Below are 21,018 nucleotides of genomic sequence, written 5' to 3'. Positions count from 1 at the left end.
TCAGTAGAATCATATAATATGTGGCCATTTGTGTCTACATCCTTTCACTTAGCATAATGCTTTCAAGGTTCGTCCATGTGTTTGCATGTATGAATACTTCATTCCTGTTTATGGCTGAATAATATCGTGTGTGTGCACCACGCTTTGTTGATTCATTTGTCAATTGATGGGGATTTGGGTTATTTCTAGTTTTTGGCTTATTATGAATAATGCTGCTGTGAACATTCATGTAGACATTTTTGTGTGGACCTAAGTTTTCATTTCTCTTAGGTATATACCCAGGAGTGGAATTGCTGGGTCATATGGTAACTCAGTGTTTAATGAGAAACTGCCAGACTGTTTTCAAAAAACAATCACACTCTTTTACATTTTCACCAGCAATTTGAGGGTTCCGATTTCTCCACATCCTTGCCAACTCTGGTTATTATCTGTTGTTGTCATTATAGCCATCCCTGCGGGTGTGGAGTCCTATCTCATTGTGGTTTGTATTTGCATTTCCATAATAACTAACATTGAGCATCTTTTCTTGTGTTTTATTGGCCATTTGTATATCTTTCTTGGAGAAATGTCTATTCAGATCCTTTGCCCATTTTTTTTTTTTTCAACGTTTATTTATTTTTTGGGACAGAGAGAGACAGAGCATGAACGGGGGAGGGGCAGAGAGAGAGGGAGACACAGAATCGGAAACAGGCTCCAGGCTCTGAGCCATCAGCCCAGAGCCTGACGCGGGGCTCGAACTCACGGACCACGAGATCGTGACCTGGCTGAAGTCGGACGCTTAACCGACTGCGCCACCCAGGCGCCCCATCCTTTGCCCATTTTTTAATTGAGTTTTTTTTTAATGTTTTATTATTATTATTATTATTATTATTATTATTATTGAGAGAGAGACAGACAGACACCAAGCAGGAGAGAGGCAGGGAGAGAGGGGAACAGAGGATCTGAAGTGGGCTCTGTGCTGATAGCAGCTAGCCCAATGTGGGACTCGAACTCACAAACCATGAGATCATGACATGAGCTGAAGTCGGATGCTCAACTGACTGAGCCATCCAGATGCCTCTGATTGAGTTCTTTTATAATTGAGTTGTAGGAGTTCTTTATGTATGTATATACATACACACACGTATGCATATATATATATATATATATATATATGCACACACACATATATATGTATATAGAGAGAGATATCAGCTATATGACTTGCAAATATTTTTTCCCGTTATATGAGTTATTTTTTCACTTTCTTCATGATGTTCATTGAAATATAAAAGTTTTTAGTTTTGACAAAGTCCAGTTTGTTATTCTGTTGCTTCCTATCCCAAGGTCATGAAGATTTATAATGTCTTCTAAGAGTTTTATAGTTCTTAGCTCCTACATTTAGTCCTGTGATCCATTTTGAGTTAATTTTATGTATATGGTGTGAGGTAGGGGTCCAAATTTATTCTTTTGCGTGTCAATATCCAGTTGTCTCTTGGCACCTTTTTTGAAAAAACAATTCTTTCTTCCACCAAATTGCCATGGCACCTTTGTTGAGAATCAATTTACTGTAAATATGAGGGTTTATTTGTGGACTCTCAGTTCTGTTCCATTGGTCTGTTTGTCCCCTATGTCAATACCATACCACCATGATTACTGTAGCTTTGTAGTAAGCTTTGAAGTCAGGAAGTGATGAATCATCCAACATTGTTCTTTTTAAAGACTATTTTGACTCCTCTTTGTTGGTTGACTTTCCATATGAATTTTAGGATCTGCTTGTCAATTTCTTCAACAAAGTTGGATGAGATTTTGACTGAGATTACAGTGACTCTGTAGATCAGCTTGGAAGTATTGCCATCTTAACAACAAAGGACATCTTTTGTTCTATGAATGTGGGATGTCTTTCCATTTAATTAAGTCCTTTAAAAATCTCTTTCAAACATTGCTTCTCAACCTTTTGGCTAAGATCAAGTGTAAAAATCTCTTTCAAACAATGTTTTGTAGTTTACAGAAGTCTTGCACTTTTTTTGTTCAGTTTATTTGTATCTTTTATGCTATCATAAATAGAATTGTTTAAATTTTATTGTCTTACTCATTGCTAGTGTATAGGAATACAATTCACTGTTCTATATTGGTATATATATATCGTATTGCAGCCTTGCTGAACTTCTTTATTCTAATATTATTTGTTGGTGTGTGATTCCTTTGGATTTTCTGTGTACAATATTATGTCACCAAAAAAGAGAGATAGTTGTACATTTTCCTTCCCAGTCTGCATGCCTTTTATTTCTTTTTATTGCCTAGTTGCCCTGGCTAGGGCAGTGCTAAACAGAGGTGGAAGGGCAGACATCCCTGTTCTTTATCATGGAGAGAAACCATTTGGTTTTTATCATTAAGTCTGATGTTAGCTGTGTGTTTTCATAGATGGAGTTTATCAAGCTGAATAAGTTCCCTTCTGTTCTTAATTTGTTGAGTGTTTTTATCCAGAAGAGGCATTGGATTTTTGTCAAATTTTTTTTTTTTGCATCTATTAAGATGATCATGTGTTCTTTTGTCCTTTATGTTGATATATTACACTGAATGATTTTTGTATGTTTAACCTTACATTCATGGGATTTATCCCACTTGGTCATGGTATATAATCCTTTTATATGTTGCTAGATTTGATTTTGCCAGTATTTTGTTAAGGATTTTGGTGTCTGTATTCTTAAGAGATATTGGTCTGTAGTTTTCTTGTCTTTGGTTTTGGCATCAGGTAATATTTGTTTCATAGAATGAGTTGGGGAGTATTCCTTTCTCTCATTTTTTGGAGGAGTTTGTGAAGAGCTGGTATTGATACTTTAAATGTTTGCTAGAATTCACTAGTGAAGTCATCTGGGCTTGGGCTTTTCTTTGGAGGACATTTTAAAATTACTAATTCAATGTCTTGTTGTAAGTCCACTCACATTTCCTACTTCTTGAGTCAGTTTCAGTAGTTTGTATTGTTCTAGGAACTTGTCTGATGTCATCTAAGTCCTCAAAGTTGACATGCAGTTGTTCACAGTGTTCCTTTCTAATATTTTTGTGTAAGGTCTAATATTTTATTTGCATTTATTTTATTTTTGATTTTAGTAATTTGAGTTTTTTTCTTGTTTAATCTAGCTAAAGGCTTGTCAATTTTGTTCTTTTCAAAGAATTCACTTTGATTTCATGCATGTTTTCTGTTGTTTTTCTATTCTATATTTCTTAATTCCTGCTCTGACCTTTATTATGTCCTTCCTTGTTTTAGGTTTAGTTTGCTCTTCTTTTTCCAGTATTTTAAGGTAGAAGATTAGATTACTGTTTTGAGATCTTTCTATTTTTTTTTCCTTAATATAGGCCTGTAAATTTCTCTCCAAGCACTGCTTTAGCAGCGTCCCTTAAGTGTGGTATGTTATGTATTTGTTTTCATTTTTCTCTCTTATTTGCATTTATTGTTTTTTCTTTGATCCACTGGTTATTCAGGAGTGTGTTGTCTCATTTCTACATATTTGTGAATTTCTCTAATTTTATCGTCGTTGATAATTGCATTCCATTGTGATTGACATCATACAAAGCATGTTCTCCGATCATTTCAAATTTGTTGAGGATTGTTTCGTTGCCTAAGTATGTTTCTCCCTGAGAATGTTCCATGTGCATTTGAAGAATGTGGTTTGCTCTTGTCAGGCCAGTGTTCTATAGAAGTCATTCTGGTGTGGTTGGTTTATAGTGTTCGGGTCTTCCTTGTCCTTGTTGATCTTCTGCCTACTTGTTAATACAGTATTGAAAATACTTTCTGGGAGATCTTAACCTCAGAGCTTGGATTTATGCCAGCTGGTAGAGCACGATCGGTGTATATCATAGCATTTCTCAAGGTTTCAGTGTGTTGACTGTCAGAAGGACATCCACTCCTTGCTTGGGATTGTTGTGAGGTTAAGGTCACGGAGCCCCCTGGCCGTCCTGTGCTCCTGTTTCAGCTCCGAGCCCCCGACGAGCCTCAGCCCAGGCCACAGGAAGTCGACCTGCCCCAGGCAGAGGTGCCACCAGTGAAAGGAAACATGCCCAGCGATGGCGAGCCCCAGACACCAGCCCCCAGTTCTGAGGGGGCTTTGGATTTGAGGAGACGAGGTGAGAAAGGTGAGTGAAGCTTAGTAATTATACACGGAAGCCCTCTGCAAAGCCATGTGATGACAGCTCGTGTCCAATATTTGTGCACGGGGCCTCAGGACAGAGTGTCCCTGCTGGAGGCAGTTGGTGAGCTGGGTTTGGGCTGCAGGAGGAAGGTGACAGTCTCTGTGGGCACCTGGAATTGGCGCCTCCCTCTCTTACCTCTCGTCCCTGTAAACCAAGTGCCTTGTTCTTTGGCAGCTGTGTAAAGAGAGGCCCAGGCCATGTTTTATTGAGGACATCAGCGGGACTGTGGGATTACAGGGAGATGGCTGAGTTCTGGGCAGCTGTCACTGGGAACCAGGGGTTGCTGTGTCCCTGTGGAATGACTCCGTGGGGGCCGGCACAGCCCACTCCCAAGTACTTGTCTCCGTTATTGCCATCAGATAACCTCAGTTTGTTGGTTGTCCCTGTAATCAGGATAACTGAGTCCAAATTTTTTCCCTGAAGCACTTCTCTCTTCCTCATGGGTCTGAAGATGAGCTGCAGGTTGAGTGGCACCTGGAGTCTTTACGGAGTCACAGAGTGTAAATGACCCAGTTGCTCCCCTAGCCACAGCCCTGGGAAGGCTCCAGAAACTGAGTGGTATGAGGGGTTGTGTTTTTGTTCCAATGAAAGTAAATGCTGGTGAGGTTGAAGTGAACGGTGTTCTGTGCACAGAGGAGACCAACGAGATTCAGGAGATTCAGGCCGTCGGTGAGGAGGCTCTTCGGAGGGACGGGCCGGGACTGCCGCCAGCACCGCCGGGCCCAGAGCAGGCGGCCGATGAAGACAGGCCTGCAGGCGGAAGAGGCACTGGGGAAGCGGAGGCGGTGGGTCACACCCCGCGGGTGCCAGCAGCCTTGCTGGAGAGCCCAGAGAACCAGGACACCGAGGACCTAGAGCGGGACCAGCTGGTCGTCCCCGACGGGCAGGAGGAGGAGCAGGACGCTGATGAGGAAGGTGCGTGAGCTGCTCTGTGGGAGTCCGCAGACTCCTTTCCACCAACCATCCCCTGACACTGGAGGGGCCCCTAGGAAGCTTCCCAAACAGCAGTTTGCCATCCGCTGGTCTCATTCCTTGGGTGTCTTACCGAGTGGGAGGCTGGAGGGAAGAGCTGTGTGCTCGCACCAGTTGCAGGTTCACAGGGAGTCGGTGGGGGGGCGGGGGGGGGGGCGCGTCTCAGGGGAAGGCCTGACATGGGTGCTAGGTGCCTTGTGAACGTAGCCCACGCTGGACCACACGCCTGGCCTGCGTCTTCCGCAGCCTCACGTGGTGTGGTGTTGCCACCGGTGCCTTGGGGAGGGAGGGATGACTGGGTAGAGGGGGTTTCGTGCCGATGTGAGCATTGCAGCAAAGTGACACGTGACTCCTCTGTCTCTGGTTTGGTTGACTTTTCTTTAAAGGCACACGAAACCGTGGGAAATGGAGATCAGCACAGTATCCTGGGGTGTACTTGGGTCCCTAAAAGTAGTGTGGAAGACTTCACTCCCCACCGAGCCAGGAACACTTAGGAAGAGAAGATACCTGTCAGTGGGATGACCCACTAAACTAACAGGAGTGGGGAATGTGCTTGTTTGTGAAAATTACCTTAGTTCTATCGATCTAATTTGTATTCACGTTTCTCTTTCTGAGGAATGTGCTCTCACGAGGGTGCAGTTGAAGAATTAAAAAGAAAAGGAAAGTCAGGGAGCCGACCCAGTGGCACTCAGGTTTCAGACTGGCCGTGGAGCATAACAGCTGAAGATTGGTTCGAGGTCCCGCAGGGCCTGCAGGATACACGTCGTCCTGGGGCATTTGTAGTGACCTGATTGTACAAGAAAATGGCAGGGGCCAAAGGCATGTGCTTCACTTCCATGTCAGGCAGTGAGCAGAGGGAAACATACCAGAGTGAAGTCTATCAATATGTGTATATGAGACATTCACGTGAAACCCTATGAACGTGTCTCTCGAACACATTTCGTCCTGATCTTTTCTGGTTGTTCTCTGTGGGGCTGACTTAAGTGATGAATAGTTGAATTGTGTAGGCAGGATGGAAAAAGCCATTCTTGGACTCCCAGTAGCTGCTCTATTTCCTTCTGTCATAGTCACCAGCCCTTCTGTGGAGGTGCCGTCATTAACTAGAAACCTGTTGTTTCCAGCAACAGTGGTGCCTTCCTTTAACCTTGAGTGGATTGTCTCTTCAGAAAACTGGAATATGGGTTTAATTCATTAGGTTCCTCAGTTCCAGCCCTGAGTATTGTTGAGGGCCATGGTTTATATGGACTCAGAGTTTAATTGGACAGAACATAAGTAGAGACCTCGCACCTGCTGTTTGTTCGGGCAGCAGGCACACAAGTCCTCCCTGCCTCCCGAGAGGTCGCAGAAAGACCAGATCATTAAGCTGTCACCTGGAAAACCCCAGTTCCTGGGCTCGGGTGCCCCTATGGCCTCGAGAGAGAAATGATGTGGGTTGTGTGCTCTGTGCCTGTGCTTGTTTGCAGGGAGAAACCAGCAGAAGCTGGGAGGAGAGGAGGACTACAACATCGACGAAAATGAGGCAGAATCGGAAACAGACAAGCAGGCAGCCCTTGCAGGGAATGACAGAAATCTGAATGGTAAGAAGTATAGTGCAGGTGGGGGTGGGGAGGTTCGCCTTGCATTTCCCCTTGTGGTCCTTCACTTTGGCAGTGACTAAACAATGTGTCCCAACATTACTGTTGTAAGTAATCCATCATTTGAAGGAGACTTTCTTTTCTTCAGAAGCCTTTAAACATCGTGCAGTGGAGGGAGGGGATGGCAGAGAAGCCCAAGATGAAGACCTTTCAGAAAATCTGCGTGTTCAGGGGGCCGAAGCCCTCGGGTATCAGCTGGAGCATTTGTCTTCGTGACTTCTAGGGGTTTCCTGACAGAATGGCTAGGTCACCACTTGATCACTCTGTAGCAACAGTCAAAAGGCCTCACTGTCTGCACAGTACTTCCAAGCAGCTTTTTATAGTGGCACTTTGTGTTATTTGAATTTTTAAAGGATGCAGGGCAATGGGATGTATCAGATTCTGGATTTGTCCATTGGCTTGTGATTGGATTCCGGTTGGACATCTTGTAGCTGTATGTATGTACCCTTCTTATTGCACACCGGGAGGCACATACTGGTTTGTTGACAGCACTGCCTGCCAGGTCTCGACATCGCGAAGGTCCATCTTCCCTTTGTCACTCAAGGGGGATGCTTTGAAATGGTGTGGCTTTAGCATCCATTGGAAACCCTGTCTACTGGTGGCTTTCTTGACCCTGTCACCCCTCACATCTATTACCTCCTGTTCTTGAAGGATCCCTCCGGCCACATACTCTTGTTTTAGTGTCCTGTGCTTCCTTGGTTCCCTTTTTTAAAATTCATTTTTCTGTCAGATTCTTGGTGTTTCCTTTCTTAGTTTTTAAGAGTTCTTTTATATGCTAGGGAGATTGCCCTTTATCCATGATGTCAGTTGCAAATACTTATTCCCAGTTTGATTTTTGGTTTTATATAGTGTCTGTCATATGACTTTTAAAATCTTTTATGTCCTCCCCTCCCCCTTCTCCCCATCCCCTAGACTTATCCCCTATCTTGATCTTTCTAGTCATCGCAGACTTTGAGTCTGGAGTTCTCTCTTGTCCCACAAGAGAGTGGAATTGAATACGAGAGAGGCTAATGTCCGGGAGGAAACAAGAACCCTGAGAAAGGGTCCTTGCTCTGTTTTTGTTAGGATCAGAAGGCTGACAAACATGATGTACGTGCAGAAAGAGACAATGAAACAGTGATCATTAACTCGGGTGAGAGATATGTGGTGTTAGGGATTTGGGTCAATACAAAACAAAATCCCAGTGCTGAGCAGATGGCTGTTTATGGCAGGCACCAGGTGCTATGTCTGTTTATCTTAGCTTTTCTAGGGGCTAAGACAGGGCATGCTACCTCAGGGTCAACAAGGTATTTTTCTCACTAATTAGCTCTGGGCATTTTCACCCTGTGGCAGCTTTGCACCCTGTGCTTTGTTTTACTTAATGACTAACCCTGGGCACTTCTGCCCTGCTGCCGTGGCTTTCCGCCTCTACCTGTTTTCGAACAGACACTTTCTTTCTGTGGAAGTGGCTTTCCGCTCTGTGCTTTGTTCTACGATGAGCGCTTTCGTCCTGTGGCAGCTTTCCGCCCTAAGCTTTGTTAACCCATTGGTGCAAACTCCGAGAATTCTTAAACTTATTCCCCACATCTAGTAAGCGTTTTCTTGAGTTGCTTTATGGGTTTATTGCTCAAGTGGGTCTCCCTGAACACCGTAATTTAGTTTTTCCCATTTTCTTAGAATTGATACATCTTTAAGTCTCTCTCAGTTTACAGCTTCCCCTTCCATTCCTTTCCTCCATTTGCCCTGGAGTTTTCCACAGTCTATACAGTGCTGGTTATATATTCATAGTACAACTTAGTATGTTCTTATTTCTGCTCTGTTTCCTATAAATTGGCAGCTGATATCCAGAGGCTTGATAAGACTTTGTTTGAGTTCCAGCCTGTGGTAACATGGTAGGCGGTGGTATGTTCTTTCATCAGGAGGCAAGTAATGTCTTTGTTTTGTGATGGAAGGATCAGTTGATGTTCAGTGCCTTCCTTAATTCTTTGGTGGTGGTGTTCTAATTGAACCATTTCTATTTCATTGGTTGATTGGGATATTTTTATAAATAGGCAAGTCAGTGGTTTTAGGCATAGAACGTAGGATAAATGCTTCTTTTTATTTATCAATTTTCACAATAACGAATTATTTTTCCTGTTATCCTTTGAAGGTGATGATTTTAAATATACAAACTTAATGGATTTAAACCTATTTTGATGGGTTTCATTCAGTTGTATTTATTAATCTTTTTGAAGTTCAAGTTGTCCCATCTTCTTTGACTAGTGGGACCTTCCCCACTTTTATCTGCTTTTACCTACTCAGCCTCTGCTCTCCTTCACACTCAGCTCTCTGAGTTTTCTTTTCTTTTTTTTTTTTTTTTTGCTTGTGGGGCTCTATGTGGGAAGGAGCCCCAGCAGATGAGTTTCAGAAGTTTGTGGGGCTCAGCCTCCCCCAGCCCCCTCGTCTTTGCCATGGCCACTTTGTGGTCACCTGCTGTGGGGGTGGCAGAAACCCTCTTGCTTCAAGCTGCAGTTTGTACATTGGCCCAGTACTTTCTGGTGTAAATGTGTTGCCTGTTTGGGGTTCTTTTCTCCTCTTCTCAGGTCCATCAGGTGCTCCATTGCTCCCATTTTTTTTCTAGACACTGTCTGCTGCTGTTTGTCTCTGCCTGTGTTTTGGGGTCTGCAGGATTCCTTGTCATCTACTCTTGCTGTGAATGTCTGTGGTTTTTGAGTTTTTTAATGTAGTGGCTTCATGTGGGGACCCAGAGATTCAAAAACTGTGTCACTGTTGCCACTGTCTTTCCAGGATCATCTGGTTTTATATTTTACATTTAGATCTCCGATTCATTTGATTAACATCAAATGTATTCAAGTATGTGGCACAAGTTTGGGTTCAATTTTCTTTGTCCGAAGAGCCGTTCATTTGGCCCAACACCATCTCAAGGCTAGTGATTTGAGGCACTACCTTTACCAAATAGATTTCCATTTGTACTCAGATCTGCTTTTTGGTCTTTTTGTTCCATTGGTTTCTCGGCTTACTCACACTGTACCACCATGTTCTAAGTGTAACAGCTAGTCCTTCTGGAAAATCTCAGTCAAGATCTCTTTGAATAATACTTCTTCCCATTTTCCTTCTTTAACTCAGGTCAGAAATGTTAGATCCTGGGGCAACTGGGTGGCTCAGTTAGTTAAGTGTCCAGCTCTTGGATTTTGGCTCAGGTCATGATCTCAAAGATCATGAGATTGAACCCTGCGTCAGGCTTGGTGCTGATAGTGTGGAGCCTGCTTAGGATTTTCTTTCTGTCCCTCTGCCCCTCCCCTACCCTCTCTCAAAATAAATAAACCTAAAAAAAAAAAATCTATCATATTAAAAAAAAAAAAGACCTTACCATTCTTTTCCTGTCTCTTACCCCCTTTTTCATATTACCCATTTCTTTTTCTTTAAATTTATTTAATGTTTGTTTATTTTTGAGAGAGTCAGAGAGCGTGAGTAGGGGAGGGGCAGAGAGAGAAGGAGACACAGAATGTGAAGCAGGCTTCAGGCTCTGAGCTGTCAGCACAGAGCCTGATGCGGGGCTCAAACTCATGAACTGTGAGATCATGACCTCAGCTGAAGTCAGACACTTAACTGACTGAGCCACCCAGGCGCCCCTCCTGTTACCCATTTCTGCCTCTCTACCCTGCATTCAGAATGATTTCCTCAGAAATCATTGAGTTCACCAATTTTTCCTTCTAGTTCACCAATTTTTCCTTCAGCTATGCCTTCTCTGTTCTTTAATTCATGCTTTGCTTTCATTTCTAAGTATTCTTATTCCTTGCTCCTATTTTCAAACATCTTTTATTTCTTTAAATATATCTGAGTTTTGGGGCACCTGGGTGGCTCAGTCAGTTAAGCATTCAACTTCAGCTCAGGTCATGATCTTGCAGTTGAGTTCAAGCCCTGTGTCGGGCTCTGTGCTGACAGCTTAGAGCCTGCTTCAGATTTCTGTGTCTCCTCTCTCTGCCCCTCCCCCACTCATGCTCTCTCTCAAAAATAAACAAACATTAAAAAATATATATAAATATAATCTCCCAAGTTTTCTATACCATGTTTTCCAATTGCAGTGTCTGAAAACCTTGTGGGTATTTCTTTTGTTTCTGCAGATTGTCCTCATGATAGCTTGTTTCCTTGTGTTTTGTGCTTTTTAACTGTGAGCTAGTTTCCTGGGAACTTTATCTGTAGGAAGTCTCAGGGGACTGAGTTAGAGTAGTATTGCACTAGAGATCATTCACCTCTATTAGTCTCAAGGAGGGTTACAGACTCACTACCACTTCAGTAAATTCTCTTCGGATTTTTTTGTTTCACATAGGAAAATTGAGTTCAAATTATACACTTGCATGGTCGTCTCGATTAAGAAGTCCCGTATTCTAACCACTTAGGTTTTCTTGTTGCCCATTTTCACTGCACCACTTTTCCATTACCTTTAAACGAAGGACATGAGCATTTGGGAGTTTCAGTTTTATATACGGGTCTGCTTCTGGACTTGCTGCCTTGAGTGCAGTCCTCATCTTTATGTTTTGTTCCTCTGCATCTTTTGATGCTATGAAGGGAGAAGCCCGGAGTCTTCAGGTTTCAGAAGTCCTCAGGGCAGGTGTAGCTTTGATGCTTATTACCTTTAGGAGTTCTAACTTTTACTTCATTTTTGGCCTCATAGATTCCTTCTTCTTTTTTTAACGTTTATTTATGTTGAGAGAGAGTGAGAGAGGGGCACAGAGAGGGAGAATCCCAAGTAGGCTCCACACTCAGCATGGAGTCCTAGGCGGAGCTCCATCTCATGACCATGAGATCACAACCTGAGCTGAAATCGAGGTGAATGCTTAACTGACTGAGCCACCCAGCTGCCCCAGATTCCCTTTTATTTATTCCTTTTTTTTTATTATAGACGATGCATTTTAGTATCTTAAAATTTAACTTTTTAATTTAAAAATAATTTAAAATAGTATATACCCTTCACCCAGGTTTCCCAAATGTTAACATCTTATAATGAAGACATTAATATTGACACAATGCTATTATTCTGATGTAGTGAAGTGTCCAACTAATACCACTTTTCTGGTCCAAGATCTAAATCCAGGATTAAACACTGCATTTATTGTCATACCTCCTTGGGTCCTTTAACCCCAAACCATTTGTCTTCATCATTTACGACGTTGATAGTTTTTGAAGTGTTGTAGCGAGTTATTTGGTAGAAAGTCCCCCAATTTGGGTTTGATTCAACAGTGCTTCTTTAAAATATCTTTTCATATTTCATCCAGCATGCCAGTGACTATAGTTGGTAGAATTGAGGGTTCTAGAAATGGGAATCCTAACTTGATTTTTAAGTTATTTTCAGACTGTGTAGGCGATTTAATGCAGAACATGAACATATTAGCAAGTCAGAATTTTAAGCAAATACAAAGCCAATTTTTCTGTTCCTTATCATTGGTTGCACCTCAGTCCTTGGAGGATTGCACACCTTTTCTGGTGTGGTTACTGCCTTACACCTCTTTCACCATCCTTTTAAATCAGTAGTGTCCTAAATGTCTGGCTTTGCAGTGAAGCTTTGGGCTTTCATCCCCTACACTCAGGTGCTCCAACAAAGCGAGGACAGAGGCAGAGAAAAATGCTCTGTCAGCTCTTTTAAGTTGAAGAATTATCACCATCATATCATTAAAATAGTTTTCAGACCCTGCTGACTCCAGGGAGGTTAGAAAAAGGCATTCCTTCCAGCTTTGAGAACTTTTTGATTTTTATTTAAAAAAGTTTTTTTAAATGTTTTATTTTTGAGAGAGAGAGAGAATGGGGGAGGGTCAGAGAGAGACACAGACACAGAATCCAAAACAGGCTCCAGACTCCGAGCTGTCAGCATAGAGCCCGACGTGGGGCTTGAACTCAGGAACTGTGAGATCATGACCTGAGCTGAAGTCAGATGCTTAACTGAGCCACACAGGCACTCTGAATAGAGAACTTTAAAAGACAGTTATTAATTCAAGGCAGCCATTTAATTCATTTAAGCAAATCACCATTTAATATGTAGTAGTTGTAAGTCAGCATGGTGGTTTTAGATTTTGTGAGGTCTTTTCCTGTCCTTTGTGTGTCAGGGGATAGAGCAAGGACAGTCGAGCTACAGGGAGGCTTTGGGCTTCGGCTCCGTAAAGGGAAGACTTTGCAGTAGAGCTGACGGGGGGTGGGGGGGTGGCGGTACATGCACTGCAGTGCCTGCGTCGGGCTCCCTGTCAGTTTCACAAAAGGGATGTGAGCAACACACAAGAGTTGTGATATCAAAAAATGTTAGTACATTTTGTAATGTCCATTTTAGAGGGCAATGGGGGCATTATTTCACTATTTTAAATAGGGAGTTTTTATTTGATGGCTTTATTTCATGGCACCTTTGTGGCCAGACCTGTAGCCTCTTTGCTCTGCTGTCCTTGATTGGGAATGCAGTGCCCCATGATATTGCCATGGGAGATGCTGTCTTCTTGATGAGGCAATTTCTGGACACTTGGGTCAAATGCAGCCTGCCTGGCTGGTTTTCCTAAATGTTTTAATATCAGAATATTATGTGTGGTTTTTTTTCTTCTTTTTTAGTTCTTAATGCTGAAAATCAGAAAGGAGACATGATAAATTTACTTGATCAGCGTGAAAAGAGGAATCACACACTCTGAATCGATTGGAATCCTGTACTTGATGTCAGGATTGAACAGAGATCACTACAAAATATCTATGAGGGGTTGAATACTGTGAAATGTACTAAGTAAAATACACATCTAAAGATGATTGTTGTGGAGTTTTAATATGTATTTTATGTAGGAAAATGATGGTCTATTAGGTGGTTTTTGGGGGGTATTTTTGAAGTGTGTACCATGGTGTCAGTTTGTCAGCTGATAGGTAAGAGAAGATCAACACCAAAAATAGAACCCAAGGTTTCCTGCAAGTATGGTGACAGTGGCACTTCTTCTGGAATGTAACTTTGCTGAAAACAATCAGAGCCTGTAGGAAGAGTCTGTCTTCTGACACCAAGACGACCCACCACACCTGGGCATTCTTCTCTGGTACCTCTGGTGTCCCCATCACATGCTGTGCTGAGCAGCAGGTACCAGCCTGGTATTTCTGTTCTCCCCGATCAGCAATGAATGATTACTGGTTTATGTTGTCATGCGCTCACTTCTGGTTCATTCTGTGGCCTAGAGCACAAAACTGTTAACGCAAACATCACTACCAACAGTTTTAAACAAGTCTGTAGACAGAGACATTTTGTGAGAAATTTTTAAGACCACTTGTATAACCTTTGTCATTAATGTACAAAAATGCTTCTAAGTGACTTATAATTTGAACATTTGTGTTCTTACTTTGCTTAGTTATGTGTGGGCAAAGCAAAATTGTCTCTAAGAAGTCCGTATTACCAACAGCCACTGACTTTTGCCACTACAGGGGCAGCAGCAGAGCTGATCCTGGGGCTGTGGCAGAGCATGGAGGGCAGCAAGGCACACGGTGGCATGTTTGCTGTGGACAGACTGCCCGTTCACTACAGGAGGACAGGAAGCTGACGCTTAAGGGTATATACAGTTGTTACACAGATGGAAAGTTTAGAAAGGCCGGAGAAACGCAAGTTGTTTTTGGCAGTCTATATGTTTGGCTCGTAGTAGATGACTATTTTAAAAAGTGATTTAAAAATCAATGTTAATGTGAAAAGGACTAATCCTAATTCACATTGAGCTTCTTCTCAGTATTTCTGGTAAATAGGCTCTTGCCACTTATGAATGACACAAGTGTGACTCTCAGGCCCTCTAAAGGGCAAGTGGGTGGTGATGCTTATTAGGAAATGGGGGCCCAGAGAAGTTAGAGCCCTGCAGGCCAGACAGCTGGCAAGCTGGACACTGGCCCCTCAGCTGGTCTGGACTCCTGGCAGGCCCTGAAGGCAGGACCTGGTTTGCATTCAGGTTAAGATCTCCAATGTGAATGTTACTCACGTAGGATATCTTGTTAAACACTAAGATTAAACTCTTCCACCTGGAAAAGGCAAAGAAGGGTGTTAAACACAGCTTTGTAAGGTTTTATCTAAGTCCTTGTCCAACTTCCCTTTGTGTCTTAGCCTTAGGGCTGTTTTGCTTTTTCAATAATTAATAAAGTCTCTTCATTTCACGTTTAATCAGTGTGCATAGAGTTCTGAGAAATAAAGGACTGTTAGTCCAATTGCTTTGTTTTCCCTTCATGCCCTACTGGGTCCTTGAAGAATCAGCTTGCAAACTGGATTAAGGGTGGTGATTTGCCTTATTAAACCTTTTATGGACTGAGCTGGGACGTGAATATAAATAAAAAAAAAATAACCACACTGATTCCATCTTCATGTGCTGAGGCTCCAAAGGCCATTTGTTCAGGAGGGGTGTCCTGTGAGCTGTTTCTCCAGACAGTCGTGCTTTATTACCCCTGGCTTACCTTGAGATCATGCAGGCACCTATTGCAAGGCAACGATTCATAGATGTGTTGTGGTTTTATTTTAAACAAAAACCTGTGTAATAAGCAAGTAGATCTCAAATCCCCTACACTTCGGTTTTTTTGGTTTCAGCCAAAATTAAATCAGCTATTCCCATTTTTAATAGGTGCGAACTTTTAAATTCACACCTTCCTCTATACTCAAAATGGCGTGTAGACAGGAGTGTGAGGATTCATCTTTTTTCTACAGATGGGACTGCAGATTCCCTACGCAAGACTCAATCAGATTTCCTGAAGTGTAAGCACTGCACATAATGTACTTTCATGTGATGGAATTTGAGAAATAAACCAATCCCTGTTAAGTCTGTGTGCTGTCATTCTATAACTAGACCAATAACTAGCAGGATTGTTTAAACTGGTAGTATCTGGTTATCCATTCACAGTGGAACCTGAGGTACAAATTCAAGGTTCTTTAAGGTCCAAGGGATCAGTCTACTCCCACTAAGAGATTATTAATTACAAATAATCGACAATTTATAGGACACTCAACTTCTAATGCTGGTCTCTGAAGTGAATTTTAGAAAAAACACAAGAAGATTCCATTAACTGGGTTATATATTTTTTCACATTGTCAGCTTAGGCTTTGAAAATGTTCATTAGTGTCTGAGTTGGGGAAATGGCTTGTGTAAATAATGGTATGTGTTATTTCTCAGAAAGCAGTACAAAGTGTACTAAGCTGTCCCTTAGAAAATGGCTTATAAAATTCTGATAATGTATACATTGAAAGCTTACTCAAAGTTGGTATTCTCATATGCACTTAAAAAGCTAAAGTAAAATGCTTCATCGTTGGTGTGCCTGTGAAACACATCTCTGGGAAAGTTAAAGGACTTGACATCTTTAAATTATGTATAAATTTCATACAATGAGTTTTGTAAACCAAGGCCCTCACTAGTTGAGACAAATTACACCATCTAAAGTAGAATAAAAATCCCTGATAGCATGAGAAAGGAAGATGGATGTGCAGCGAAGGAAGGGTGGGGTCTCTAGTGATGGGTCTGCAGGTACAGGTGGACTGAAGTCTGTTTTCCAAGCCAGCAGATCCTGGAAAGATCCCCACTTGAAAATATTTCACAGGTTAAACTGAGTATTTAGTAGTAACCAAAAAGGAGTATGCCACATTTAAACCTAACCCTACACATAATCTATACATTCCTACCTTTTAAAAATGTCACTAGCCAACATTACGCATAATGTTTTAAAAGTGCCAAAAGGACAGTTAAGGGATGTTTTTAAAAACCTCTATATTCTTACAGGTATATAATTTAAGACATCATGACACACAAAATCACAATCCCCATGTAATTTGGTCTCCCTATATAGTCTAGAGCCCCCCCCCCACCCGCCATTCCCTTTAAATGTATTTTGCCAAAACCCCATACAAGTGTTTGCTAAATCCCTTGTTTTGAAACTTTTGAATAATCTGTTTGAATGACTTTAAGTGTAAACACCTTCAATTCTTAACATGCATCAACAAAGTGCTGTTGTTTCTAATTTCCAGCGGTGCATTTTTTTGTCAAGAAATTTATTAACCTTTACAAACACTATTTTCACTCATTCATAAAAAATGATTTATGATTAAATCTGTAATAAAACCATAGAACGTTCATCGATGCATTCAGTAAGACCAGTTTCATCCATGGAACATAACAAACCACTTTAAAACAGCAGTTTTCATTCACGTCGTATGAGGCTGTCAAATTAAAAGTATTTCTTATAATAGGTTGTTATCTAAGAAATCCATTTCACTTCACGTTACGTGGTAAGACTGACGGATGGATCCTCTTAGAATCTGAAAGTAGATTCTACCCCTTTATGACCCTTTCAGTCTCTCAAACAAGTTTCACAACAGGAAAATATTTGTGAGCAGAGAAATCAAATTCAGGAGGAACCTGTAAAGAAAGGCGGAAAGTAAACTAATGTATTTACAAATATTCAGACAGTACAATTTTTTAGAGTTTCTCCAGATTTTAGAGGTAAGACAGCACAAGAGATACAAAACTGGTTTAATGACAAGTTAGAAACTAAACTGGAAGGAAAACTAGCTTATCTCTGGGTTTATGAAAGAACACTTAAAGGAAAATGGACTTAAATTACGGGAAAGAGAGCGCGTTTTTTAGTTCCTGGGTCAACAGAGTACCAAGCAATGAGATGTATCTAATAAAGCAAGGCAGAAGATAAGGAAGCCAGACAGGAAGAAAAGGAAGCCAGACAGGAAGCAGCTCGGGGAATAAACAGGTACATGTAATGGGCAAATGGTCAGCAGCACACCACATGTTGATACGACACTGATGGTGTAACACCACCAGCAAGAGAAGTTTAAAGAATTTACCATCTCTTAAGCCATTCAACAAAGTCTTTACCTTTTTTCCATAAATTTGTTTTCACACATTTTGTTTTACTCCAAGTCATTTGGTAATTTACACAGGGAGGGAGAGGAATGGAAAGGCAGATTTTAGAAGCCAAGTCCATAAAATCTCTCCGTTTCAAAGCAAAATGGTACACTCAGGTTATTTTCTGCCGATGAACCTCTTTTTTGAATGTTTTAATTCTTTTTGTAATAATATTTATGCATCTTACTTAAAAAAGGTTTTACAATAATTTAACACCCATTTATTTTCCCCACAATGTACTTACCTTAGATTCTTTTTTGTGTCCTCCTGCCAATAACTTCATGACCACAAAGTTGGGTTTGGCAACCTTTAAAATTCTATTGACCTAAACAATGAGCAACATTAAGCTATCAAAACATAAAATTCATTTTATGTCATTTTATGTCTTTACATTTTAGATTTTTAAAAATTTTTATTATTTTTGCTTTACTAAACAAAGGCAATTGAGCAACATGGACAGACATACTTTTCCACAGGGCTCTAGTTTGGTCAGCCCTGACAGCCTAGAAGGGCCCCTAGGTCTCCCTCTCATTGAACCTGAAGAATGTCAGGCTGCAGAGGTGGCAGCAGGGCACTTGGTGTGGCCCAGACTGTGCAGTTTGTCTGCTATAAATCCCACCTCTGCCAGGTACTAGCTATGAAACCTTTGAGTTCTCTAGCCTCTTTGTTCCTCAGTTTCTTCATCTATAAACATGGGGGCAATAATGTGACTCATCCTGCAGACATGCTGGGAGGGTTACTAAATGAGCTAATACTTATCGTGAGCTGGGAACCACACCCGGCAGGGAGGCAGTGTCCTGTGTTTACAGTCACTCCTGACTACTACTCGCTCAAGAGCCTTCACCTAGACATGAACAGCAGAGGACAGGAATGCTGTATTCCTCTTAAAAGGGAGTAGTGTGCAGTTTGAGGAAAAATGTTCCCACTGCTCCTTGCTGACCTCTCTCCAGAAACACCCCTCACTGCAGGTCTGGAATGGCTTCTCCTCAGCCTCATCACACACCCACCTGTCGAGATGACAGCTCCGTCTGGCCATTTAACGGGCACCTCCCAACCTGAGCTCCTGACTTCCCAGCCCTGGCTCCCACCTGTTCTGCTCTACCCGCAGCCCTCCCCACTGGCTCCATCCATGCAGGGGCTCAGGCCCAAACCCTGATGTCCTCCTTAACTCTTCTTTTCCTCACCCACATCCGATCCATCTTGACCTTGGCATACTCAGAGAATGCAGTCACTTCTGATGACCTCCACCGTCCCCACCATCTCTCACCAGATTACTGCTGTGGCCTGCCAACTGGCTCCTCTGCTTCCACCTCTGCCCCTACCACAGTCTATTTGCAGCACCAGGGCCAGAGTGATCCTTCAGAACAAAAATCCGCTCTGGTCACTGCTCTGCTCAAAACTCTCCAGCAGCGCCCCCCTTGTTCACCCCGCTCCAGCAGTGGCCTAGGCACCTGTACACATGCAGATCCCTCTGCCCGCAGAGCTCCATTCCTGTAGCCCTGTGACTTGCTTTCTCACCTCCCTCTGAGATTTGCTCACAGGCCATCTTAATTAAAAAATGCCTCATCCCCCTCCCACCTCCCTACTTCTATTTGCTATCCCCATTCCTAGCTTGATTTTTCTTCATAGTACTTAATATCTTCTAGTATACTCTATTATTTATTTGGTGTCTGCCACACACTAGCCTCCACTGCCCTCAGGAGGGCTGGGATTTGTCTATTTTTTTTCACTATTAAAAAAAAATTTTTTTAAGTTTATTTGAGAGAGAGAGACAGCACGTGCAGGGGAGGGCAGAGAGAGGGGGAAGAGAGAATCCCAAGCAGGCTCTGCACTGTCAGCACAGAGCCTGATGTGGGGCTTGAACCCAAGAACCACGAGATCATGACCTGAGTGGAAACCAAGAGTTGGACGCTTAACCAGCTGAGCCATCCAGGGGCCCCTACTAGTTTTTTACCAGAGGGCTGAGGACATAGTAGACAAGTATTTGTTGAGTAAATGAATGAAGTCCACTGAAATAAATCTATGCTATTATAGGTACCTTCCTCTCCCCTTGTATTTTCTTTTATTGCATGGTTATACACGACAAAAAGTCATCTCTCTCCTATCCTTGTTTCCCAAGGCACTCAGTTCCCCTCCCAAGAAGCAAACACTGTTATCAACTCCTATGTATCTTTCTGGAGATATATTATATCCCCATAATCCTTGCACACATACACACAGACTTGTTGGCAGCATACTATACACAGTTTATTACTTTGCTTTTTTTAAACTTCTTGTATCTTGAAAAACATCCCATTACAGTACATAAAGATCTTCTGTTGTCCTTTTATTGCAATATATGATGTATCGTAATTCATTTAACAGTCCCGACTGAGGGACAGTGAAATTTCCTTTCTTTGCCATCAGAATCCTGCTGCAATGAATACTGTTGTGTATTAAGCACTCACTTCCCACACGTGCTCATGCAGAAAAAATAAACCCCAAGAAGCAGAACTCCTTGGCCTAAGCATCTGTGTTTTTAAACAGAGAACTGCTATTAACTTCTCTTTCATGGAAGCTGTACCAAGACACACTCCCCAAAACAGTCTGAGTATTACAGGCAATGCATTCTCATTTACGGAATACATGCATTTCAATGTGATTAGGTACACAGCAAACTGTGAAAATAACAAGACCGCACAACTTTAGTATTCTACAAGTTCTAAGGTCTGTACGATGATATCTCAAAGTGTTCGAACTAGCATTTTAAATGGTCAAGTGGAATAAGGTTTTTACTTCCTGTGATAAATGACTAGATCATTTTTCATATTAAAAAAAAATTTTTTTTTAAGTGTATTTATCATTAGAGTGAGAGAGCATGAGTGGGGGAGAGGCAGAGAGAGAGGTGGGTACAGAGGATACAAAGCGGGCTCCGTGCTAACAGCAGAGAGCCCGACATGGGGCTCAAACTTACAAACTGTGAGATCATCACCTAAACCAAAGTCAGATGGCCACCGATTGAGCCACCCAGGCGCTCCTCATTCTTAATATTTTTAAGATTTATATAATTATATTTCAATATAGTAAACTACACATTAAAATAAATATTTTATATGTTAACATTTCTGAACTGTGGATCATTTTGGATCTTATTTGTGTTCTTCCTACTCATTTTACGGTTCTATGTCTTAATTTCTCCTTGCACTGATTTCTAAATTTGCACAAAAGAGCATTTACTTTCATCACATAAATTTTAAGTCTTAAAAGGCTAGGGTAAGCAAAGCCATTTAAAATCCTTGCCAAGGGGCGCCTGGGTGGCGCAGTCGGTTAAGCGTCCGACTTCAGCCAGGTCACGATCTCGCGGTCCGTGAGTTCGAGCCCCGTGTCAGGCTCTGGGCTGA

General features: G+C 42.0%; 2 protein-coding genes across 6 annotated transcripts in view; one reads left to right on the top strand and one right to left on the bottom strand.

Annotated features, from left to right (window-relative positions):
* The window catches only part of GOLM1 (golgi membrane protein 1), a 57,591-nt gene extending 42,041 nt beyond the window's left edge, over positions 1 to 15,550 (top strand). For both annotated transcript variants that reach the window (XM_030294493.2, XM_030294492.2), the window contains exons 7-10: positions 3,954 to 4,113; positions 4,804 to 5,085; positions 6,606 to 6,719; positions 13,344 to 15,550. In XM_030294493.2, coding sequence (XP_030150353.1) covers positions 3,954 to 4,113; positions 4,804 to 5,085; positions 6,606 to 6,719; positions 13,344 to 13,420 — 633 coding nt within the window. In that variant the 3' untranslated portion in view covers positions 13,421 to 15,550. The remainder of the gene's footprint in view (positions 1 to 3,953; positions 4,114 to 4,803; positions 5,086 to 6,605; positions 6,720 to 13,343) is intronic.
* Positions 15,551 to 16,472: 922 nt separating this feature from the next.
* NAA35 (N-alpha-acetyltransferase 35, NatC auxiliary subunit) overlaps positions 16,473 to 21,018 on the bottom strand; it is a 96,626-nt gene continuing 92,080 nt past the window's right edge. For all 4 annotated transcript variants that reach the window (XM_030294487.2, XM_030294489.2, XM_030294490.1 and 1 more), the window contains exons 22-23: positions 17,883 to 17,963; positions 16,473 to 17,137 (exon numbers count right to left, since the gene is read on the bottom strand). In XM_030294487.2, coding sequence (XP_030150347.1) covers positions 17,078 to 17,137; positions 17,883 to 17,963 — 141 coding nt within the window. In that variant the 3' untranslated portion in view covers positions 16,473 to 17,077. The remainder of the gene's footprint in view (positions 17,138 to 17,882; positions 17,964 to 21,018) is intronic.

Source organism: Lynx canadensis, chromosome D4 (genome assembly GCF_007474595.2).
Source record: "Lynx canadensis isolate LIC74 chromosome D4, mLynCan4.pri.v2, whole genome shotgun sequence".
NCBI classification, from domain to species: Eukaryota; Metazoa; Chordata; class Mammalia; order Carnivora; family Felidae; genus Lynx; species Lynx canadensis.
Note: the sequence above shows the minus strand (reverse complement) of the source record. Positions and strands in the feature narration are given on the sequence as shown.